General features: G+C 39.3%; 1 protein-coding gene across 3 annotated transcripts; it reads right to left on the reverse strand.

The window, feature by feature from the left end:
- Positions 1-3,968: 3,968 nt before the first annotated feature.
- On the reverse strand, positions 3,969-24,335 carry LOC113035422 (transmembrane protein 26-like). Of its 3 annotated transcripts, XM_026190973.1 has the most exons (8): positions 24,276-24,335; positions 24,103-24,197; positions 21,258-21,352; positions 14,206-14,302; positions 13,976-14,065; positions 7,455-7,651; positions 7,253-7,332; positions 3,969-5,905 (listed from the first exon to the last, which is right to left on the reverse strand). In XM_026190973.1, the coding sequence occupies exons 2-8, from the start codon at positions 24,163-24,165 to the stop codon at positions 5,403-5,405; spliced, it is 1,125 nt and encodes a 374-aa protein (XP_026046758.1). In that variant the 5' UTR covers positions 24,166-24,197; positions 24,276-24,335; the 3' UTR covers positions 3,969-5,402. The 3 variants fall into 3 exon arrangements, with proteins under 3 accessions (XP_026046758.1, XP_026046760.1, XP_026046757.1); XM_026190975.1 differs by lacking the exons at positions 24,103-24,197; positions 24,276-24,335 and adding an exon at positions 21,431-21,496; XM_026190972.1 differs by lacking the exons at positions 21,258-21,352; positions 24,103-24,197; positions 24,276-24,335 and adding an exon at positions 14,757-14,999.
- Between the last annotated feature and the right edge of the window lie 1,395 nt (positions 24,336-25,730).

Raw genomic sequence — 25,730 nt, forward strand, 5'->3', positions numbered from 1 at the left:
GGGGCGATCGTGCCTCAAAGAGTTGTCAGTTTGTCTTGTAACCGGAAGGTTGCCGGTTCGAGCCCCTGCTCAGACAGTCTGGGTTGTTGTGTCCTTGGGCAAGACACTTCACCTGCCGCCTACTGGTGTTGGCCAGAGGGGCCGATAGCGCGATATGGCAGACTCGCTTCTGTCAGTCTGCCCAGGGCAGCTGTGGCTACAACTGTGGCTTGCCTCCACCAGTATGTTCTTTGAGGGCCCCAAAAAGCGCTATATAAATGCAATCCATTATTTTTATTAAATGGCCGAGGGGCTCTGGTCACTGATCACAGAACAGTGATTCCCTCTATGCAGTTGCTTCAATCAGTACAAGGCTCATGCAGACTAACATTGTTTGCTATCTTGGCACAAAGAACAATCTTGTCTGTCATGTAGAATAAAATGATCAGTGTTTGACATATTACTGGTCATGACATCCTACAATCTAGAAAGAATGATGACTATTAGAGAATTACAAGCCAGGGAACAGCGCTGTTAGTGGGTGAGCAGACAGATGAGGAAATAAAATGATTCCAAATCTAAACCGAAGTTTGAGTTTCAAAATCACAAAGGAGAATTTCAACAAAGCCACGAGGAAGATGACACACCAGGGGGTTACTGGAAGCAGTGGCAAGAGCAAGAGTAAGCACTTAGAAGACAAGCAAAACATGGAGGTAAGAGAACTGAGGACTGAGACAGGATTCAGCTGGGAGACATGACATGCTGAATGAATTATCATAGATTTAGGTAGTTTTAGACAGACAGCGGATGGAGTTATGATTTCTTCAATTACATAGGGGCTGTAAAGAGATGTCATTGATGACAACCAAACATGTTGATCTAAATGAAAACAGGTGTCCCCCATCAATCTGCCAGTTTCTTATGTCGTTCAGCTGTCTCAAGAAACACACCCTTGGCCTCGTCCCATGCTTTCCTGAGCTGTTAACAGAGGGGGATAGGTGAGGTGGGAACAACCCAGTGCACTACAGCTTTTATTTGTTTCGAGCTCTGTCTTCATCTGCCCACTCGCAAGGAGGTAGCCCAGAAAAGAACCTGATATTTCTTTGCATTAACTTCCTCACATTTTTCTGGTGATCAACTGGGTCTTTAGTAACTTTAAGTTATACATATCAGCTTCCACCTATCTTTACACCAGCTTTCTTCTCATTGGTTACCCCTGACAAACAAACATTTGATCGTCAGGTGGGTGGGGCTACTGTGTTCACAGGCAGAGCTGTGTTTTTAAATTTTTTAAAACCTCAAATAGAAGAAAATTAGAAACCCAGAAGATGTGTGAGGTCACGCTTATATATTTTATATATTTATTTACTTATTTTTAGGTTGTGACTTCTAGGACTCTGTGATAATGTGATTCTCTGCAGGTGTGCTCATGTGCTAGACAGTAAAGTCTAAAAAAGTAAAGTAAACCTTGGAGACAGGCTGCTAGGGATTATTATACTCTACCTACATTAAACCACCTTTCTTTGAACAATGTTTCCTTAGGCTAAAGATAATAAAAGAAGAGTTAATCCTTGTGAACACTAAAGCTCATTCCACCAGAGTATTGTCGTCCACTCCAGTGTTGCTATCTTTGAACAGCCTGTTATGTGTTCTGTGAGGTGTCAACTGATAGCTCTATAAGCGCTGTTGCACTACCAGTTGTCATTCCTCCTAAGCGAGTGCTTTTTCATATTTCAGTGGTGTAAAATTAGTCTAGAAATGTTTACAAAAGCATATGGTATGATCCATGAACATAAACTAAGATTTACAAATCTGCACAATGATTTGCGTGTTTTGACTTCTCACAAATGCATTTGCCAACCCACACACAAATACACAGCAACCTGAACACAGGTAAAATTATTTTGCAAATGCATAAATAGAAATTGTTACGGATTCAAATATTGGGGATGGATACAAGAGGAAAAACCACAATAACAACACTGGTCCGGCCGGGTTGAGTCAAACGATGATTTTAATAGTCACACGCGTGGGAGATGGACACTGTATGCAGACAGCCTCAGATCTCAAAATGGTGGAGCATTGATAAAACTCTTATAGCCTCTGGTGCCTCCACCTTATCATAAAAGCCTAAACATTCACATGCTTTCTCTCACACAGTGCCTAAGCTACGACCTTGGCTCCCCGTTTATCTGCTCCTGCTGAGATGGGGCAGAAAACTCCAGTATGTTCCGTTCTCTTCTAATCAGACAAATAAGGCGATGATTTTCTGCAAACAGTATTTCTTATAACATCATAAAACAATATCATTCATCCACAATAAATCATCAGTCTAATGTAATGCAAATCAGTTTAACAAATGCAATAGTTATCAGCTTCTTCTACTTCAGGAGAATACTGCAAACTAAAACTACATAATAATTCACAACCTTTAATTAGGGGTATAACATGGCATAAAATAATATTATAATCTAACAAAATCTATGAATGCATTAAGTTTAACTTCACAAGTCACATAATTTAAAAATTCAGTTATTTCAAGCAGCTTCCCGTGAATTTCAAATGTGTATATATATATATATATATGCATGCTAGCCTTTTGAAAATAATTTGCACAAATCGCCTACCTTTTGAGATTTTGGATTGGATCAAGGGTAATGAAACGTGCCCGACATTCAGCGAGTGTTAAGCAGTGTAGGCAGAGACAAGCAGCCAAAGAGAATGACATTTGCCTGATAAATGTCTTTTTCACCTTTCAACAAAGAGAGTGGCAGTGAATGAAATGGATTAGTGGAGTGAAAGTGGGCGTAAAATGCAGCAGCCAACCAGGTTTAACTTAATTTTACAAAATAAGAAGCTTGCAAATCTTTACTAGTTCAGTTTAACGGGAGTCCTGATCTCCAGAAATGATTTCGTTTAGTTAACTTTTTCTGTTACAATTAAAGAGGCAGTAAAGAGAAAAATGCTGTGAAGCAGAAGAGGAGCAAGATGATGTAATACATCTAAAATGCCAGAAGAGGGAAGCCAAGCTCACCTTAACTGCCAAGAAAACTTGATGGTTTTTCCACTTTGTTTGTGTTTTAACTTCAAGTGGAATTATTCAGAATTATTATTTAATGATTATATTATATTTCGTTATTATTAAATAATAATTTAAATAAACATTTCGTCACTCCCACTGAAAACACAGATGTCCAGATAAACAACATCAACTTTTTGGAGTTTGTTTCTATGTACAAATAATTCATTTCTTCTTACAGTAGTGAGTCAGGAAACACTCAATGGTTAGATTTCTGTGAAAATCCTGTCAATCAATCATGTCAATATTTGACCGGGACTGCTAGGCTCCATCTCTCCATCAGAGTTTCAGAGAACTGGGGAGTGTTTGAAGTTCACAAAGTTGTTTTAGTCTCATTGGCTTTGGCACATTTCTCATAACCTTGTTTGAAGTTCTCAGCTCTAACATATGTTTTCCGCAACAGATCATACATGCAGCATGTGCCAATATGAAGTCTTTGTCAATGAACAGGTCTAAATAATTGCCACCAAAATAAAGGTTAATATAACACTGTTTAAAAGAATGACGGTGAACACTAGAAGTGTGTATCATTGTTGTCCTACATTTTTATTTTTTTGGTAATACACTATATGTGATCTCATTTGGTCACAGATTTTTATCACACTAACAATTAAATGTACTTCCTTGCAGTGTAACTAAAGAAGAACTGGCATATATGTTGCTGCACTTTTATGCATCTTCATATTGCAGCACACCTCTTCTCCCCTTCCTCCTGTAAAAAAAAAGTCCCTGTAAAATAAATATCTGAGATGATTTATATAATGAAACAATGCTTGTTTACAATTTGACCGGATTTTGGACAGCCGTTCTTCCTCATTTGCCTTAGAGCATTTCCAAATATTAAGGAAGGGTGAAAATGACTCAATCTGGTGTGATAAACTGTTTTGAAGGATTTCACACATTCCTTGAGCCTTTTGAACACCTGAGTATTTATTGTCATGACAGATTTATGGTTCCAAACATTGTTCAGTTTTATCCAGTTTAATCATCATAGAGAGGAAAAGACTATTTGCTGGAGCTGGAGTTAGTCGAGAAACTGTTTTACTCTTGTTTTGTCAGAAGCTGGACACACTAACATAAGACACAGACCTTCACAATAAAACAGGAAACCACACTGTGGGGCCATGACGCAGGTGCAAATGTCAATTTTAAATTTCCTGACATCTCTGAAAACTGGCTGGCATATAGATGGTGAATACAAAAATCAACTCTTGTGACAGTTTGACAGCAGCCACAGTGATTTCATAGGGAGCTGAAATGTTCTAAACTCAGATAAGACTGATTCTGATGCAACATCTCAAACAAAAAACTGTCACAGATGGCATCATCAAAGTGGTAATACACTGATGTCCACAGAGGGGAGACGGTAGACAGTTTGCAGGTTAGATTTACTGTACAAAATGAAGAAATGTAGACAAAATAAACACAGTTTTCAGATGAATATTTTCAACAGAAGTAGATGTAGCGCATTTGTGCTCATAAAGTTTGAATTTGTGTTTGTATATATTGGCAATGCGACAAATCACCCAGAAAAACTAAAAAATAATCATTTTGAACCCACTGTTTCTGGTTTTGTGATAAATGAAATAGCAAAAAAGTAAAATGAGCCACATTTACTGAAATGTATTCAGGTCAGAGCAGCTTTGACAGGATATCCTGAGTTATAGTCATTTACAACAAACATGACATATATTTTTGTTCCTTTACCAGCTAAATGAAGATCCTCACATAAATCAGGTATAAAAACTTTGTGTGATTTTAAAGCCGTAAAAACGGTTTTAAAGGCTTTAAAAGCAACTCATACACAGCTCATCACCTGAGTGCAATTTTATCTTTAGTTTAAAAAAAATGTACAAATGGACAATGATCCACCTGTTTTAGCCACAGATATCACATTGATTTAATGTAACTACTGAGGTAACAATACTTTTTGATTTGTAAACAGCATATTCCTTATTTTGTAAAGAGCAATCATCTTAAATGAACAAAGCACCTACCGACTACCACTAGAGGGGCTTTTGCATGACTTTCAATTTCCTGTTTGGGTTAAAACAGGAAAATTTCTGTCTGTTATTATCTTCCTCTCGATCTCACACAACATGCAAAAATATCTCATCATCTCGCTTTCACCTTCGTTTGTTGCCCTCAATTCCTGTCGGCCAGACATCAGTTATCACACTGTTAGAAGTCGACTAACTTCTTATCTGACAGTCTGACTTTAGTCACTCTGACTTTGTAGCTGTGTCAAACCATTGTGTTGTGTTTCCTTCTTTTCCTGCTTCAGTGATAGTTTTTGCCATTTGAATTTAAAAGGTTTTAAATGTTTAGCGTAATACATCTCACTCTAAGATTCCTCTTTATCTACCAGAGCTAACTCATCGGTCAGCACTGCCTCTTCACTGTTGTGGCTGGAACGTCTGTCATCCAACTCATGGGTCGACACTGCTTCTGCACTGTTGTGGCTGGAAGGTCTGTCGCATAGCTCATCTAACTCATGGATCGCTATTGCCTCAGTGCTGCTGTGGCTGCAACGTCTGTCATCTGACTCATGCATCGGTACTGCCTCTGCATTGTTGCCCATGGAATGTCTGTAGTCCAGCAATATAATGGCCAACCTGTACAAGCTCAGTGTGATCACTAGGCCGTTCTTGATGGCAAAGAAACCAAGCATCTGGTGGAGGACTCTGAAGTGAATAATGACAGTCAGCCTGACCAACAGAAAAGGCCCATCCTGGATAAAGAGGGTCTCTATGATACTCCAAATATCAGTGCTGTGTTTAATAAAGAAGGTTTCCCGGACAACTTGATCTTCTCCGCCATTCTCTTCATCAGATTTGGTGTTCACCACTATGTTGAATAAGAAGAGGAAAAACAAATGATTGACAGTAAAAATGAAGCTTTCCTTCAGGTAGCTGCATGTAGTTTGACAGATGTCACATTTATTTGTTTGTTTTTAAAACAGCTTATCTCGCTTTTTGTTTAAGTGTGAAATTTACCAAGCTATTCTAGTAGAGTCCAAGAATACAAATATGGTCTGAATATAACAGGTCTCCTTTTAATTTAGAACCTGAATGCAGGACACAAGTGGATGGATTAACCAAAGGTTAGAAGTTTTAGTGAGGATGATACAGGAGGAAACCTTAGATAAAGGTGACATTAATTCAGAAATAGTCTTAACAAGTTTTTTAGCCACCCAGGTCAAAAGTATTTTAGCTACGACCAGGAAGAAGGTTCCCAGTGAGCAGAAACCTGGGGAGCTAATAATAATTATTAATAACAAACCAGAGCATAAGATATCCTTAAAGTTAGATACTTATCATTAGAATAACCATTTACCTATTAACAAATAGTAAATAAAGACTCGAGACCACAAAAACTAAGGTTGAATATTTCCTGTAACACTTTGAAAACACATCAGATCAAAATGAGAAAAAAATCATGCTGATATCTACACTGATATATACTGAGTAATGTGATGGGAATGAAAAGATGCCACATTGTTTGATGGAAATGGAAACCTACAGAGGGCTGAATTCAAAGACACCCCAGAAATCAAAGTGAAAAAATGTTGTGAGGAGGCTTGTCTATTTTGCTGAAATTATATTGCAGCAACTAAAAATGTGAGGGAGTAGTTTGTATGGCCCCCCACGTGCTTCTGTGGATGCCTGACAACATTGGGACATGCTCCTAAAGAGACCACGGCGTTACTGCGCTCCTAGACAGTCGGAGGTGCAACTTGGTAGCATCAGATGGGCAAAAAAATAAAGTCCCAGAGATGTTGTATTGGATTTAGTTTATGTGAGAGTGGGGACAAGTCAGTGATATCAATCCTTGATCCTACAGCAGCTGCCTACATACTCTCGCCACATGGGGCATGAGCTGTGTTGTGCACTAGGAGGAACCACACCAAAGCAGCTGAAAACTTATAACCTGCTACCTAATTCCTTTAATTTAAGTCTCGGGAAGTAAAAATGTTTGAGTTAGTCATTTAAAAGCACCGGGGGCTGTAATTTCAACTTACTTGCTGCACTTATGTACTTAACTGTTTACTTACTGGACTGGCTTGGATTTTTAGCCAATTTCTAAACACACTCTTAAGACTGTTTGTCTTTTTCATGACCGGGGAACAGGAAAGGAACTTCCTTACACTGCTGTAGCTCCTTAATAAACACCAAGTATTTTAAGGTACCTGACCTGCTAGATGTAGTGGAAACTGCAACATGCTCCAGGTCCATACAGCTAAGATGACGTAAACCATGGCAGGATTTTTTTCTCTGTAAGAAAAGTGACACCAATATCAGGAACTATATATGCATTTGCATACATTAAATGCAGACTTATGTCTCGATAGGAGAAGCACATTCTTAACGTACAAGCAACACGATTAGCCCCTTACTTTACATCTGACAGCGTCTCACTAGTAAATTCCAGGATGTCCGCTGCAGTGCCAACAAAAGTTAGAAGAAGCTGAGACAACTCATCTTTTGTGACCCCGCCTCCCAAAGGCAGAAGCCACTTCCCCACAATGAGGAGGATGAGCACGATCTGGTGAAGAGCCAGGATCCAGTCATTCGCGCAGACAGTGGACAACCTCTGCTCAGTATTTAAGAAAAGGAAAAAAGATGGCAAGATGTTTAATGCTGAAAACTTGGTTTTCTGAGAAGGTTGAATCACTTCACTCAAAAAGCCATTTGGGATTTAATCTCATCTCTGTCCTTTCAGTAAACAACAGTGAGCCACATGATAGTTTATGATAGTTTCCCACACATACAATTAAAAGCAGTTCTACAGAAGCATTTGAGTATAAGTAACCTGAGACACAGTACAGGTAATATGTCATAAGACCCTGCTGTAAATAAGAGAACCTGAGTTCCTTTGTACAATTTTTTAAATTATTATTTTCAAAATAAATAACAGAATAGTGGAGAAACTATTTTCTTGGAACCTGCGCTAAACATTTTTAAAACTCTTCGTCAATATTGAGACCCAGGCTCTTATTTTCTAAAAATTATTCCTATTTCTCCAATTAGTGGGCACTTTGTGAATTATCTAGCTCTTAATGCTGCATCTTGAACTCGGCTGTCAAACTCCTAAAGTTTGCAGATGACACCACTGTCATTGGCCTCATTCAAGATGGTGATGAGTCTGCATACCGGCAGGAAGTTGAGCGGCTGGTACTCTGGTGCAGTCAGCACAATCTGGAGCTGAACACTCTTAAGACTGTAGAGATGACAGTGGACTTCAGGAGACATCCCTCAACTCTGCCCCCCCTCACCATATCAGACAGCCCTGTGTCAACTGTGAAGACCTTCAAGTTCCTGGGTACAACCATCTCCCAGGACCTGAAGTGGGAGACCAACATCAACTCCATCCTCAAAAAGACCCAGCAGAGGATGTACTTCCTGAGACAACTGGGGAAGTACAGTCTTCCACAGGAGCTGCTGATCCAGTTCTACACTGCGGTCATTGAGTCTGTCCTGTGCTCCTCCATCACAGTCTGGTATGGAGCAGCCACTAAACAGGACAGGAGCAGACTGCAGCGGACTGTACGGGCAGCAGAAAGGGTCATCAGCACGCCCCTGCCCTCAATCCAGGATCTGTACCTCTCAAGAACCAGGAAACGGGCAGAGAAAATCATCACAGACCCCTCACACCCTGCACACAGACTTTTCTGCTGTCCTCTGGCAGATGGTATAGAAGCCTGCAGACCAGGACCACCCGACACAGGAACAGTTTCTTTCCCCTCGCCATCTCCCTTCTTAACAGTTGACCTGTCACACTGCCAGACTGCAACTGCACCTTATGTACGTGTGTGTGTGTGTGTGTGTGTGTGTGTGTGTGTGTGTGTGTGTGTGTGTGTGTGTGTGTGTGTGTGTGTGTGTGTGTGTGTGTGTGTGATTTACATTGCTGTGCTTGAGAGCCACCATCTATTGGAACCAAATTCCCTGTATGTGTCTGCACATATACTTGGCCAATAAACACGATTCTGATTCTGATTCTGGTCTTTGTCATCAATCTGATGATATTTGAAATGATGAAAGTAAGAGAGACTGTCCACTTTATGCTTTACTGTTTTCTACTTTTCTTATTAAGAGTACTAAGTGAAAAGGCACTGGAATTTGGATGCCGCATTTTGGATAGGTAGCTGAAATAAATTCGTTTTTGTTTTTTTTTAAGTGTGACAAAAATGCATCGTTCCTACAGGTGGAGTGGATCAGTTGGATTATTTTATTAATTTCCAGTCAATCTTAATGCATGAATGAAAAATGAAAAAATCAGAGCATAAATAGTTTCACTATGCGTTCAGTCCACACTGCTGCTTAAACAGTTTCCAAGAACTAAATGATGAAATCATCATTAATCATTTTATTTTACTTGAGTTGCTTCAACCTTTTCTGCTGCTCTTTCTGGCTTTCTTAAAGAGAAGTCATTATGAAACAGTCAATAAGCTGTTAAGTGTCTTAGCATAAAGAAATAACAACCTTTACAGTGGTAGTTCAGCCTTCTTAGCGAAAGACCAGAAGAGGAACAACGCCACCGGATGTTATTTCTGTAGAAGGTTATGTCAGTCTGCCCCAGGGCAGCTGTGGTTACAACTGTAGCTCGCCTCCACCAGTGTGTGAATGTGAGAGTGAATGAATAGTGGAATTGTACAGCGCTTTGAGGGCCCGAAAAGCGCTATATAAATGCAATCCATTACCATTATTATTATTAGGGCCCGAGCACCGAGAGTGCGAAGGCCCTATTGTATCTGCTCCGTTTCTTATTATTATTATTATTATTATTATTATTATTAGGGCCCGAGCACCGAGAGTGCGAAGGCCCTATTGTATCTGCTCCGTTTCTTATTATTATTATTATTATTATTATTATTATTATTATTCACCCCAAACAAGGGCCTTTTTGAGGGCCTAAACATGCTCAAAAACTCATGAAATTTTGCACACATGCCAGGTCTGGTGAAAAATTTTGTATTTTAATGGTTTTACATATGAGCACTGGGAAATGGCTCTACAGCGCCACCTATGCCTTGTTAAATGCAGCCCTACGACCACATCGTTTGAGCTACATGTATGAAATTTGGCACACATGTGTATCATGCCAAGACGAACAAAAAAGTCTGTGGGCCCATTGACGCAAACCCAACAGGAAGTCCGCCATTTGGAAGAGAAGGTGACATTTTGGCTCTAATTTTGCCATTTCCATGCCTCGAACTTTTGCGAACTCCTCCTTGGGGTTTCATTTCATAACCTTCAAATTTGGACAGTGTCAACTACACCCTTGTGCCATGTTAAATTGCGGAGCTTTTGAGTTTTCACAATACTATGAGGCCGTGGCGCCATGGTGAATTTCGATGACTCGCCATGAAAATCTTATTGCCTCTCATTTTGTCATACATTTTCTGACCTTGACCAAAGTGAACACATATGATAAGGCTCCACCCCTGAACATATTTCAACTGCCATATTTGACACCAGGGACAGCGCCACCTAGTGGGAACAGGAAATGTCATGTTTTACACTTTGGGGTACAGTATAGTGATGGGTGACATCTGCAGCCTCAAATTTCAACAGGAAAGCCTTAAGGAGTTGGTCTTGGGTTACAGTGAAAACTGTGAGTTTTCGCGAAAGGGTGTGACCCCAGCAGCATGGCGAACTTTGATGTCACGCCATGAAGAAACAAATTAGTATAACTCAATGAAATCCAGTCTGATCAGTACCAGACTTTACAGGCATGATGTCAGACCCGCCCTGAACAGATTGATGTGCCCATTGTCGGAAATACGGACAGCGCCACCTAGTGGCAACAGGAAATGTCATGGCTTTAATTTTGTTGTACTGATTTTCACAGGTTCATCGTGGCCACCTCAAAAGCGGTGAATATCAACATCAGTCCCTCGTGATGCTTCAGTGCAAAAATTGTGACTTTAAACTGAACGGCGCACCCTGGTGGCAACGCTGTTCACCATGAAAGATGAAGTGGCTTTTGAGGGTCTTGGCAAGTGTATAGAGGCTTGAAATTTGGCACACACCTCCAATGTGACGAAGGCTTTGTTGTCATGTGATAATTTTCATTGAATATCCCAAAATGGCTCCACAGCGCCCCCTACAAAATTTCAAAACCACAGCCCCAGCTCTGTGTTTTATGTATGAATCTGAAACCTGGTAGGCTTATAGGAGATATCAATATGTACAAAAAAGTCTCTTGGAGCAATATCCCAAATCCAACAGGAAGTCAGCCATTTTAAAATTAATGTGTAATTTTGGCGACATTTTCCCCTCTTTTCAGGCTTCATACTTTGACGAACTCCTCCAAGGGATTTCATCAGATTGGACCGATCTGAAGTTTGTGGAATCTAAAGACCTTTGTGATGTTAAATTGCGAAGCTTTTTACGTTCAGGGAAACGGGGTGGTCATGGCGGCACTTAGAGTTTCAATCACTCACCAAAAAGCAGTAATCTGCTGTCACTCAAAAACACAATATCCAATCTCTCCCAAACGTCGCAGGTGTGATGAGACTCGAGCTCGGAAATGTTTGTTATGCCATTTGTCGATAATAGTTAGAGCGCCACCTAGTGGGACGACTATAATCATGGTTCAATGAGATGAAATGTTAGCTGGTGGTTAAATGCATGAATTCCATCAATGTGACATCACATCGGACGTGCTGGTTTTAGGTGTTGGGCGTGGCTCGACACGCCAGGGTGCGAGGGCCCTCATAACGCTGCTTGCAGCTTTAATTATTATTATTATTATTATTCACCCCAAACAAGGGCCTTTTTGAGGGCCTAAACATGCTCAAAAACTCATGAAATTTTGCACACATGCCAGGTCTGGTGAAAAATTTTGTATTTTAATGGTTTTACATATGAGCACTGGGAAATGGCTCTACAGCGCCACCTATGCCTTGTTAAATGCAGCCCTACGACCACATCGTTTCAGCTACATGTATGAAATTTGGCACACATGTGTATCATGCCAAGACGAACAAAAAAGTCAGTGGGCCCATTGACGCAAACCCAACAGGAAGTCCGCCATTTGGAAGAGAAGGTGACATTTTGGCTCTAATTTTGCCATTTCCATGCCTCGAACTTTTGCGAACTCCTCCTTGGGGTTTCATTTCATAAGCTTCAAATTTGGACAGTGTCAACTACACCCTTGTGCCATGTTAAATTGCGGAGCTTTTGAGTTTTCACAATACTATGAGGCCGTGGCGCCATGGCGAATTTCGATGACTCGCCATGAAAATCTTATTGCCTCTCATTTTGTCATACATTTTCTGACCTTGACCAAAGTGAACACATATGATAAGGCTCCACCCCTGAACATATTTCAACTGCCATATTTGACATGAAGGACAGCGCCACCTAGTGGGAACAGGAAATGTCATGTTTTACACTTTGGGGTACAGTATAGTGATGGGTGACATCTGCAGCCTCAAATTTCTCCAGGAAAGCCTTAAGGAGTTGGTCTTGGGTTACAGTGAAAACTGTGAGTTTTCGCGAAAGGGTGTGACCCCAGCAGCATGGCGAACTTTGATGTCACGCCATGAAGAAACAAATTAGTATAACTCAATGAAATCCAGTCTGATCAGTACCAGACTTTACAGGCATGATGTCAGACCCGCCCTGAACAGATTGATGTGCCCATTGTCGGAAATACGGACAGCGCCACCTAGTGGGAACAGGAAATGTCATGGCTTTCATTTTGTTGTACTGATTTTCACAGGTTCATCGTGGCCACCTGAAAAGCGGTGAATATCACCATCAGTCCCTCGTGATGCTTCAGTGCAAAAATTGTGACTTTAAACTGAACGGCGCACCCTGGTGGCAACGCTGTTCACCATGAAAGATGAAGTGGCTTTTGAGGGTCTTGGCAAGTGTATAGAGGCTTGAAATTTGGCACACACCTCCAATGTGACGAAGGCTTTGTTGTCATGTGATCATTTTCATTGAATATCCCAAAATGGCTCCACAGCGCCCCCTACAATATTTCAAAACCACAGCCCCAGCTCTGTGTTTTATGTATGAATCTGAAACCTGGTAGGCTTATAGGAGATGTCAAGATGTACAAAAAAGTCTCTTGGAGCAATATCCCAAATCCAACAGGAAGTCAGCCATTTTAAAATTAATGTGTAATTTTGGCGACATTTTCCCCTCTTTTCAGGCTTCATACTTTGACGAACTCCTCCAAGGGATTTCATCAGATTGGACCGATCTGAAGTTTGTGGAATCTAAAGACCTTTGTGATGTTAAATTGCGAAGCTTTTTACGTTCAGGGAAACGGGGTGGTCATGGCGGCACTTAGAGTTTCAATCACTCGCCAAAAAGCAGTAATCTGCTGTCACTCAAAAACACAATATCCAATCTCTCCCAAACGTCGCAGGTGTGATGAGACTCGAGCTCGGAAATGTTTGTTATGCCATTTGTCAGTAATAGTTAGAGCGCCACCTAGTGGGACGACTATAATCATGGTTCAATGAGATGAAATGTTAGCTGGTGGTTAAATGCATGAATTCCATCAATGTGACATCACATTGGACGTGCTGGTTTTAGGTGTTGGGCGTGGCTCGACACGCCAGGGTGCGAGGGCCCTCATAACGCTGCTTGCAGCTTTAATTATTATTATTATTATTATTATTATATGTCCCTTCCTGGCTGAATACAGAGAGTTTCACTCAAAACATTGGTAGAAAAAGTGGAAAAACTGGTTCTCTCTGATTAGACATGGATAACGAAATAAATTCCTGGCAAGTCTGTATTTGCTCATTGCTTGTCCCATTTGAGCTCATTCTTGTATTTACAGCACTTCACATGGCACAGTGATCTTTCTCATTTCATTCATTCACAGTTTCTTTCTTTTTTCTCTCTTTATTTCTGTCACAGAACCATAACTTAACAATTCAGTCACTCTTACCTTAAGTAAATTCTGGTTTGTGGTGTTTCCCTGCTCGGTGCTTCGATTCCACAGTCTTTGCAAAGTTTCTATAGAATCTAGTTTATTGCACTGAAAACAATTTAAAGAAGCTTTTGTGAGTGAATTTCACGGGGTATTTATTGTTTTATTGTAATTAAATCTTATAAACCTTAACATTAATAGCAGATGTGACATTTGATAGAATCGGTCAATAAATGTACATGGGGTACCTCTAGATCGCTGGCTTTGTCTTGCTGGTGTTGTATCTCCAGAATCCAGATCGAGGGAATAATAGTAATGAGGAAGAGAAAGATAGGAGGGGAAAACCTACAAGACAACCAAAGGCATTCAAAAATGTTAAAAAAAAAGAAAAGTGATAAGCATGTTTACTTCAAGCATGCAGGAAGACTGAAGAGATTAACTTGAAGTAATAAAAGTCAAGGGGTATTGTACCACCATTCGGGACAGTTTAACTATTAGCTTCCCAGCTTATCAATATAGTAGCAGCAAAGGTACAAACTACTTAAATATGCATGTAAGGTACACCGGGGTCGAGATAAAGACTAGGAAAAGATGAAAATGCATAATTTAATCATGCATTATACTGTTATACTGTCTATTAGAGGGGGAAAGTGCAAACGATAGAGCGGAGATGAGTTTGAAAGTAATCTGAGTAGCTTCAGGCATTAAGTAGCCTAATGAATACTTAAGGATAATATAATTACAATATTACACCACTTTTGTTTTTACCATCACTTGCATGCATGCTCCTTTATCTTACCATTTATAATCCTGTCCTTTTCGCATCTTCAGTGTTACTATCATTTCAACAACAAGCGGCAACAAAAGAAAAGCCAGAAACAAGTAATTGTTATCCTTCTTAACCGATGCCACCCTCAACACTCCGATGACAGCAACTAAAATAAACAGCGCTCTGGTGAGGATCGCACTCATTAATTTAGTCAGCGCCATGTCGGTGGCTTAACGCAGTTCACAAGTGATCACCTCAATTTCCAGTGTTCACTGTGGCTTTTACTGTAAGTGAAACAAAACCTTTGGGAATGCATTTTCAAATAAAGTTCCCATGGATAAAGCCCCGCCTTGTTCCTCAGGCACAACATGAAAAAGCATGGGTCCATGTAGGGGAAATAACAGTAGAAGACCAGAAAAGGAACTGTGGTTTGAGTTTCTTAATAAACCGCTGGTGTATTTGTGAGTCATAATTCTGGTGTTTCTGGCTTCCAAGGAATAAAGCAATTTTTTTAAATGACTGTAAATGCTGCTGAGTAGCCTAATGTTTAATGTGAAGCTCATGATGTAACTCACTTTTTCTTTTTTGCTGGGCCCCCCTATGTTTTACATGAAAAATGTTCGCGCCCCCCCCCCCCGCGCGTGCACGCACGCACGCACGCACACGCACTAACACATCCTCCAACCACACACCAGAGGTGGGACCAAGTCATTGTTTTGCAAGTCTCAAGTAAGTCTCAAGTCTTTATCCTCAAGTCTCAAGTCAAGTCTCAAGTAATGTCAGGCAAGTCAGAGTCGAGTCTCAAGTCACTGGTGTAAAAGTCCGAGTCAAGTCACAAGTCTGAAACTTTGAATTTCAAGTCCTTTCGAGTCTTTAAAAAAAAAAAAACGAAAAAATAATGTTGCAGTTATGCTAAATGTAAATATTAGACCATGTAATTTTTTAATCTGTGTTTTTCTCAACACATGACAAAATAGTGAACTTAGAAAATATACACAAATTGTGAAATTGCACCTCTATAAAATGCAGCTCAATTAAACTTAGCTCCAAGAATAATTTTCACCGACAGTTCTGAGATAAGCTGCATGTTATTCTTGGATGCGCTTGTAGGACCGACTTTAAAATCGCATGACAAAAATATCATACACATTAAAAAAAACTGAATCACCAACGTAGCCTGGAAAACATTTGCTAGTTAGATAAAGTCAGCTATCTCATTGTAGCATATTTATATGCATATTTATAATTATACGGTTCTTGGAGTGAGTGCATACACTCATGAAGTTTAGTAACTTCAGGTCACTGCAACAAGCTCAGGTACAGTTTACCGACGGATGGGTACAGGACCTTGAAATGCACCGTGTAGAACGAAAGACCATCGTACGTATCATAAGTTTACCAGTCTCACAAATCGTCGTCATAAATACACATTCGTTAACCGTTTATTAATAGGACCTTTGAGCTCAACGGTAATTAATTAGTAGTGGAAATAATTTCTGGTAGCATCACAGAAATGTAGCAGTGACAATAATATTGTATGCTGTAATCGTACTGGGCAATTAGTGATACAAAAAACCTGTTTTATCCTGTGAATAAAAGTATATGTTTTTGTCAATGTACCATAATAACAGAAGCGAAACGCAATATTGTGTCAGGACAATTCACTATTTATGCACAATAAATAAAGGAGCATAGCGCGACAATTTCTGTTCAGCGCCAGACTTGCTTGTAACCTATATCACCAATTATGTTATGAAAATGACGTATTAACTACTAAAAAACACTGACCTTCGTGTAAATGCTTGGAGCAGACTAACCTGTGAGCTGGAGTGTTCTGGGACGTTATATTTGATCTTTGAATGGCTGCAATCCAGGCCATCCGTCGCGTCTTTGTTACTTTGGAAACATGGCTCGAACAATTTCTCTTCAACGACCAACCGATCTCTTTACCCGTCGGCTTCCCGTGGCTGTCATGCGACCGGCTATTGCAGTTAATAATACAACAGCTTCTTGACATTTTTGTGTTTCTTTTTATCGCTGTGTGACTGATTTCAATTGAAAGCCTGCGTGCGTTAGTACCGCTTGCCACGAGTTCCCAGAATCCTTTGCGGTTCTACCCGTGAATGACGTCACATTTTCAATCTCTATATAATATGCATGTTAAATTTTATATTTGGGGTAAAATATCAAGTCTTTTCAAGTAAACCGGTTCAAGTCCAATTCAAGTCCCAAGTCATTGGTGTAAAAGTCCAAGTCAAGTCACAAGTCTTAGAACATTTTTTCAAGTCAAGTCTAAAGTCATAAAATTAATGACTCGAGTCTGACTCGAGTCCAAGTCATGTGACTCGAGTCCACACCTCTGCCACACACACCCATATTTTGCTCCATTGCGCTTTATTTCACACCTCAAACATTTAGTAAACAATTAAGCAAATACAAGTAATCTGCAATAAATTACGGGTAGTAATAAAATAAACTACTAACTCTTTTACGCTACGTCCACACCTACACGGGTATTTTTGAAAACGCAGCTGTTTCGTCGTAGACGGCGTTTCGAATCACCGAAAACAGATATTTTTTAAAACCCTTTTTTGCGTTTAGTTGTGGATGAGGAATACAGAGTTTGACACAACGTCAAAGGTATGTGCCTTTTTTCACGTCAGGCTGTGCGCCACATTGTTTACATGAGCTGCATTGCAGAATGGCAGACAGAGACAAAATACTGTTACTGTTAATCTGACTATCCTCAGGTTTTACACGCTTATATATACACAAGCAGTTACTGTCCCTCTATTTAGAAAGGCTGACGCATCAGGGTGTAATTATTTTTACTGTAGTTGGTTTTTTTTTCCTGAGTAATAATATTCAACATTGCCATCAATACATTTTTTAAAAAAATGTGTCTCTGTGCAAAATGGGTTCAAAAACATAAACAACTGTAGGATACTGTTTGTCTGTGATTTGAACCGGGGGAACAAATCGTGGCAGGATCAGTCTGATATTATTTGTATCCCGCTGTAACTTTACTGTATACAGAGCTATCATCTCCAAAATGTCAGGAGTAGTTAGTCATTACAACAAGTGTTTGTGAACTAAAAATCAAGAATGTGGGATACTGTTTGTCCGTGATTTGGAGAGCCCAGCGCTGCTCCCGACAAAGGGAAAACTAATTCTGCAGGGGAGACCTACCTCGGCACTTGTGCAGGTGAAACCAAAGGGAAGATATGCTTCACCAGATTTTCTAGTCTTTGGCTTAGAATGAAGTTGGTTTGGAAACATATTCAGCGATGCTTCATCTCCTGCTTTGCGTTTCTGTGGGCGCCCGTGCTAGCAGTGCCCAAGCCTTTTGTTTTTTTCCTTTTCATACCGCGCCCCCCCTGCCATGGCTCTGGGCCCCAATCACTTTGGGAAGGTCTGATGTAACTACTGGTACTGAAAATCAAAAAAAAAGAAAAAAAGTTAAAGCTAAAAACTTAAAATGTTTAAAAAAACAACAACAAAAATTTAGTTTGCATTTAATTTTTATTTGTTCATAGATTCTCATCACCCTTGCAGTGCAACGAGGGAAGAACTGTCATGTATATCACATCTATTTTGTGCACTGTTATTCATGTTCATCCTGCAGCACACCCCTACTCCCCTTTCTCTGCCTGTAATCCCTGTAAAATATATATCTCAGACGCGTTATATAATGAAACAACGCTGATCTTTTTTTTAATAATTAAAAAAAAAAAAAAAATCTTATTTAAAGCCATTTTCATTATTCGTTATAACGAATAATGAAAATGGCTGCTGTACAAAATGAACCAATACAGACAAAATAAATATGGTTTTAAGATGGAATTCATGCATCGGAAATATAGAAGTAGATCAGTTTAAAACATCTGTGCTCCGAGGATAAAGTTTGAATTTGTGTTTATGTACTGGCAGTGATACAAATCAGTTATGTACACAGAAATCAAGAGAAAAGCACCGGGCTGCTCAGTCACTAACTAACTACTGTTACTGTACTTTTATTATGAGTATATTACTGTAAGAGCAACAGGCTGGACTCTGCTTCAGCTCCTGTGCAGAGCTGATTATTAACAAACAGCATGTTGTCTGTCTCTTGCCACATCTGTAAGGATAGTAACAAACCTGGCACTTCAGTAACCCCTCATTAATCAGTAACTACGAATTAAATAGCAAAGCCCGATATTTATGTACTGAAACCAACTACTTCCGCTTGGCAGCTTAAGTTCAAATATATGTTTAATTTTTCCACTGATGAATTTTTTAGCACTGACTCTGTATATATTTTTGTACTGAGTTTGTTGCAAACATTCATGTTAAAAAACTGTCTGAATTATTGCTAATGAGATATGTTCACAAAGTCACATGTGCAGTACTCTGTACAGCTTACATCCTTTAAGAGAAATAATTTGAAGCCTTAATATTTCTTGTTCAATACCCAAGCAGCAGCTCACACACTGCTGATAATACCTCGGTAGCTTGGTGACCAGGATGCAGCAGCAGACTGAACCAGGACTGAAACCTGCTCCATCATCTCATCTTTGCATACCTCCATTTACAAAGCATCAACAACTCAAAAGGTAAACATTATATTGGAAATTTTTTTATTTCAGATTTGAGAGAGAAACTTTATATTTCAGTTTGTGATGATTCTGTTCTCCTTGTGATTACAGGAGCTGCCCTCAGATTCAGACCTCAGCACCAGCCAGTGACAGCAGACAGATCATCCTATATCTTCACTCTTTGTAGTAACTCCATAATTAACTGATGAAAACAGTACAAAGGTTAAAGTACCACATGTGCTTTCAGTAAAAGCTGCAGCTGCTTATAGATAAAGTTAAAGACAAAGTCAAAAGGATTGATCACCCATGTAACTGTGTCACTATATACCAGCATTAACAGGACCTGAGTTTGGTGTTTCAGAAAGGTGCTAATCTCAGACCTGCTCAACTCCTGTTTTAAACACTGAATGTAGTCAGCTGCATGAAGAGGATGTGATGTTTTCTCTGACACAATTGAATAAAACCTGATGAAGGTCAAAAATCGTCACTTGTATGTTGAACTAAAAACGTCTGATCCGGAATTCTTTCACCGTTTCTTGCCAATAGTGTGTTATTTATCATAAAGTAATACAGAATCATTCATACAGAGTAACGAGAGCATAATATATATTTAAATATTTAACTTTCTACAGGACTGAATATAATATCTTTATGTTCAAAAAAAGAGCTGCTGGTGAAGATCATGAGTCCTGCTTTGTCCCTGCAATGAGCTTCAGTCTTCCTGGTGTTTCTGAAATGATACCTCTCTCTATGTGCAGCACACATCGTTGTGTGCCTCAACTTTCGGTCTTTTACCCAGGCTAATCTGCCATTTACCTTCCTTGGTTAGGTTTAGGGATTAGAGATCGATCTAGATTATCATTTTCAATTTGGGAGATATCATCAGCAGTGGACCTTGGATTCATCAGGTGTTTTGGCCATTATCACTATACACCCTCATCCAAGGAGGCCCTGCCAGGGTTGATCAGGCCCTGGATTGTGTCACTGGTTTATGTTAAATTGTTATTTCTCTTCTTCTTTCTTCTGTTTAGTTAGTCCACAGTGAACACTATCGGCTGTCATGATCCGAAGAAGAAGAAGAAGAAACCCCAATATTACTAATACTACTACAACAACAACTACTATTAATAATAACAACATAGCATGTACAAGTTGCAGTAAAAGAGGAACTAACACAGAGACTCAGACAGGTGGAATTGACACCAGGACTGGGGAAAAACAGACATGGAGACATGACCGGGAAAGCTGAAGAAATATCAAAACACAGAGACGAGACTAGGATGGATATGCAAATTCAGCATGGTGTTGGTTTAGCTCAGTGTTTCGAGTGAGCGACGGCTCAGAGCAGCCGGTCCAGGTTCGAGTCTGGCTCTTTGCCACAGTTTTAGCAGATCTAACAGACTGAATGAGATTGAGGGAGAAAGTAGTTTCCACTTCACTGTGTAACATTTTTCCACATCCTTCTGATTAGCAGACCAGCAAAGAGGCCCATCCATTTTCCTCTTTTACCTATTAAAACACTGAGCATTATGATGCATTATGCTTATCATTTGTTGTTATTGTTGTAAGTTGTGGTATTTCAGACTCACTTTTAAAAAACGGATAAGTAAAACTTTGCTATAATAATTTCTTTAGACCTTGCCCCGACTCCATAATAAATTTACCTGATACAAGTTTGTGCTTTCGTGTGTATTAAGTTTCTTTAGTACAAAGGTCACTAAAGGCCTGCTATAAATATGATATATGAGGTTTATAAATGAACAGTTCTGGTAATGACCTAAATCATGTTTTGTTTCTGTAATGGTTAATCCACCATTATATGAAGCCTTTTAATCAAAACTATATATAACGTATCCACGAATTTTCATATTTACTGTCTTCACTGTATCATAGATTTTTTTTTTACATGTTTCTATATAGTAACTGAGGCAGCAAAGTGCATGAAAACCAAACTCACCACAACTGTAGGACTACAAAGCAACAGCAGGGGACAATCCTTAGGTTTGAACCAGCTCTCCATTTACAACTTGAAACGTGAAAAATCGATGTCATCTGTAATGGGAAAATTCTAGTGAATCCTCACATTTAGATTTAGGTGGTAAGAATTTCACTGTATTATTTTTGTATAACCTTTGCATGCTCAAGATGAAGTATGTATCAGCAAGACCTTGTGAAAACTGCTTAGCTAGGCCTAACAATGCTTCACTATGTTATCTGCTAACTGTTTTGCTCAGAAGGATAAAGTTCAGGGCCAGCGCCAGGTGCTGGCCTGGGAAGAGATAGTTGGAGTCTTCTTTGTTCAGCAAAAGCCCGGGATTGGACAAAAGACTGTTGTAACTAAAATATACACAGAAAAGATACAAAGCCTTTTAATCCAAACTACAGTGGGATGCAAAGGTTTGGGCAACCTTGATAATAGTCTTTATTTTCCTGTATAAATCGTTGGTTGTTACACTAAAAAATGTCAGTTAAATATATCATATAGGAGACACACACAGTGATATTTGAGAAGTGAAATGAAGTTTATTGGATTTACAGAAAGTGTGCAATAATTGTTCGAACAAAATCAGGCAGGTGCATAAATTTGGGCACCACAAAAACAAAGAAATGAAATCGATATTTAGTAGATCCGCCTTTTGCAGAAATTACAGCCTCTAAACGCTTCCTGTACGTTCCAATGAGTCTGGATTGTGGTTGAAGGTAATTTGGACCATTCCTCTTTACAAAACATCTCTAGTTAATTCAGGTTTGATGGCTTCTGAGCATGGACAGCTCTCACACCACAGATTTTCAATAATATTCAGGTCTGGGGACTGAGATGGCCGTTCCAGAACGTTGTACTTGTTCCTCTGCATGAATGCCTTAGTGGATTTTGAGCACTGTTTCGGGTTGTTGTCTTGTTGAAAGATCCAGCTTCAGCTTTGTCACTGATTCCTGGACATTGGTCTCCAGAATCTGCTGATACTGAGTGGAATGTGTCCCTCATCTTTGACAAGATTCCCAGTCCCTGCACTGGCCACACAGCCCCACAGCATGATGGAACCACCACCATATTTTACTGTAGGTAGCAGGTGTTTTTCTTGGAATGCTGTGTTCTTAAATAATTTCCCCCAGGGATCAATAAAGTATTCTGATTCTGATTCTGATTCTTTTTCCTCCATGCATAACGCCCTTTGTTACGCCCAAATAACTCAATTTTAGTTTCATTAGTCCACAGCACCTTATTCCAGAATGAAGCTGGCTTGTCCAAATGTGCTTTAGCAAACCTCAAGCAGCTCCGTTTGTGCTGTGGGAGGAGAAAAGGCTTCGTCTGCATCACTCTCGCATACAGCATCTCCTTGTGTAAAGTGCGCCGAATGGTTGAACGATGCACAGTGACTCCATCGGCTGCAAGATGATGTCGTAGGTCTTTGGTGCTGGTCTGTGGGTTGACTCTATCTGTTCTCACCATTCGTCGCTTCTGTCTATCCGAGATTTTTCTTGGTCTGACACTTCGAGCCTTAACTTGAACTGAGCCTGTGGTCTTCCATTTTCTCAATATGTTCCTAACTGTGGAAACTGACAGCTTAAATCTCTGAGACAGCTTTCTGTATCCTTCCCCTAAACCATGATGGTGGACAATCTTTGTCTTCAGGTCATTTGAGAGTTGTTTTGAGACCCCCATGTTGCTACTCTTCAGAGAAAATTAAAAGAGGAGGGAAACTTACAATTGACCCCCTTAAATACTCTTTCTCATTACTGGATTCACCTGTGTATGTAGGTCAGGGGTCACTGAGCTTACCAAGCCAATTTGAGTTCCAATCATTAGTTCTAAAGGTTTTGGAATCAATAAAATGACAACAGTGCCCAAATTTATGCACCTGCCTGATTTTGTTTGAACAATTATTGCACACGTTCTGTAAATCCAATAAACATTTCACTTCTCAAATATCACTGTGTGAGTTCCTATATGATATATTTAACTGACATTTTGTATTGTAACAACCAACGATTTATACAGGAAAATAATGACTATTAACAAGCTTGCCCTAACTTTTGCATCCCACAGCATATATAACTTATCCACAAATTTTCATATTTACTGTCTTACAAACAAAAAGCAAACAACTTGTAAATTACATTGTTATTGTATGGTTAACATAAAAAATAACAGTTATTTATTTGGAATATTCAAAAGAAAAAAAATTAATCTCACAGATTGAATATTATGCTGATCATTTAGGGATGGAGACATAAGGGTGCCATAAGTATTGGTGTTAACATTTACATTTCTTTCCCAGTATGAAAAAGCCCAAACCGAAATAAAGAAAATGTTAAAACACATTTATGGGCAGTACCTGATAACACTTATGAAACTGAGTGCAGGCAGTCCAACACTCCTGCTAAGTTGGCAGCACTGCTTTTCCAGCTGCACTGCGCTCAGGAAATGCTTAAACTATTTTGTGCATTCAAAAATTGTAGCACTCAACAGAAGATGAATCATATACATAAAATGTCGATTTATTTTCAAGATCCAACAATGAAAAGGACAGAACAGAGGTGATAAACCACTGCACAGCCCATATTACAGACTGTGGACCTCAGGCCACACAAGCTGTAGTACAGGAGCTGCCAAAAAGGTTTGGCACTACCAAAACTAAAGGTATATGTATTTGTTAAATAAAAACTTTTGAAGCACATGAATTCCGTGTGATTGTTCTTCACTGTATCATAGAAACGTGTAAAAAAAACAAACAAACTATATGATAACTGAGGCAGCAAAGTGCATGAAAGCCAAACTTTGTGCTACTGCCCAAACTCACCACAACTGTAGGACTACTAAGCAACAGCAGGGGACAATCCTTAGGTTTGAACCAGCTCTCCATTTACAACTTGAAACGTGAAAAATCGATGTCATCTGTAATGGGAAAATTCTAGTTAACCCTCACATTTAGATTTAGGTGGTAAGAATTTCACTGTATGATTTTTGTATAACCTTTGCATGCTCAAGATGAAGTATGTATCAGCAAGACCTTGTGAAAACTGCTTAGCTAGGCCTAAGCACTATGTTATCTATGTTATCTGCTAACTGTTTTGCTCAGAAGGATAAAGTTCAGGGCTAGCGCCAGGTGCTGGCCTGGGAAAAGGTAGTGGAAGTCTTCTTTGTTCAGCAACAGCCGGGGTTGGACAAAAGACTGTTGTAACTAAAAGATACACAGAAAAAAAGTATTTAAAAAATGGTAGGACCAAAAGGCTATTTTTTTAAAGTGTTATAAAATCAAGACAATTTATACAAAAGCAATGTATAGATACATAACGGAATTTACTCTTAATCACTGAAAAGGTTTGTGAGATATGGATTCAGTTTATTTATCGTACAGGAATTCTTGTAGATCAGGAGTAGGCAACTCCAGGCCTTAAGTGCCAGTGTCCTGCAGGTTTGAGATATCACCCTGGGTCAACACACCTGAATCAAATGATTAGTTCATTACCAGGCCTCTGGAGAACTTCAAGACATGTTGAGGAGGTAATTTAGCAATTTAAATCAGCTGTGTTGGATCAAGGACACATCTTAAACCTGCAGGATACCAGCACTTCAGGCCTGGAGTTGCCCACCCCTGTTGTAGATCTTAGAAATATCATCAGCATTCAACACACTCTGGAGTATCACAAAGGCACTGAAACAAAGGCACAAATATTCTTCAGAAACAATTTTATGAATTTGAAAACATTAACCAGTAAACTCTGCAAAGTATCACAGAATATTTCAAATGAATAAAAACCTATGAAAAGTTGTTTCTGCAACTAAAAAAGCCAAAAGGATTATTCCCTGCAGGTAATGCTTCAACATAATAGTTGCCATTTAGAGATTTATATAACTTATAACATGTTTTTTTGCAGAAATTGAGACTTCATGATTTTTCAAAATGATGGCTGGTTGTTAAGTAAAGTTAAATGTAGAGCAAAATGCCTCAAATGTATTTTATTGCAATTACTTTTGAAATTATGGTATACTCACTGTACTTTTACAAATGAAAAATATATTTTCACCTAGAACTGTAGGGTTTTTTTTTTTTTAAACACATTAACAGTAAACATTAATGTCACGAACTGTTCTTGATTTACAATAACTGAATGTTTCTGGTAAAGTAAGGTATTATTTTTTACTTTATGGTCCAGTACTGTTGCCTTTGGAAATTTTTCACTGTAATTTTCACAAACATTTTTTACAGTGTAAGCTAAACAGCACTAATCAGGTTTCTCTCTCTCTTTATGCAGGTCAGAACTGATCACCTGAATTTTCAGTGTTCACTGTGGCTTTCACTGTAAATGAAAAAAAAAAAACATGCGGAAATCAAATAAAGTTCCCACCGGTCAAGTTCTGCCTTGATCCTCACAGGAGATCAGAGATCAGATAAGCTGAACACCAGGTAAACAGAAAGTTGGTTTT

Source organism: Astatotilapia calliptera, chromosome 13, assembly GCF_900246225.1.
Source record: "Astatotilapia calliptera chromosome 13, fAstCal1.2, whole genome shotgun sequence".
Taxonomy (NCBI): Eukaryota; Metazoa; Chordata; class Actinopteri; order Cichliformes; family Cichlidae; genus Astatotilapia; species Astatotilapia calliptera.

Bases quoted from the DNA above. Each gene is read 5' to 3' on its own strand.
- LOC113035422 (XM_026190972.1), bottom strand. From the start codon at position 14,947: ATGGCGCTGACTAAATTAATGAGTGCGATCCTCACCAGAGCGCTGTTT. The intron at 14,066-14,205 runs GTACCCCATGTA...AATTGTTTTCAG, and splicing joins ACAAAGCCAGCGATCTAGAG to TGCAATAAACTAGATTCTAT. The intron at 7,333-7,454 runs GTAAGGGGCTAA...CTTTTCTTACAG, and splicing joins GAGACGCTGTCAGATGTAAA to AGAAAAAAATCCTGCCATGG.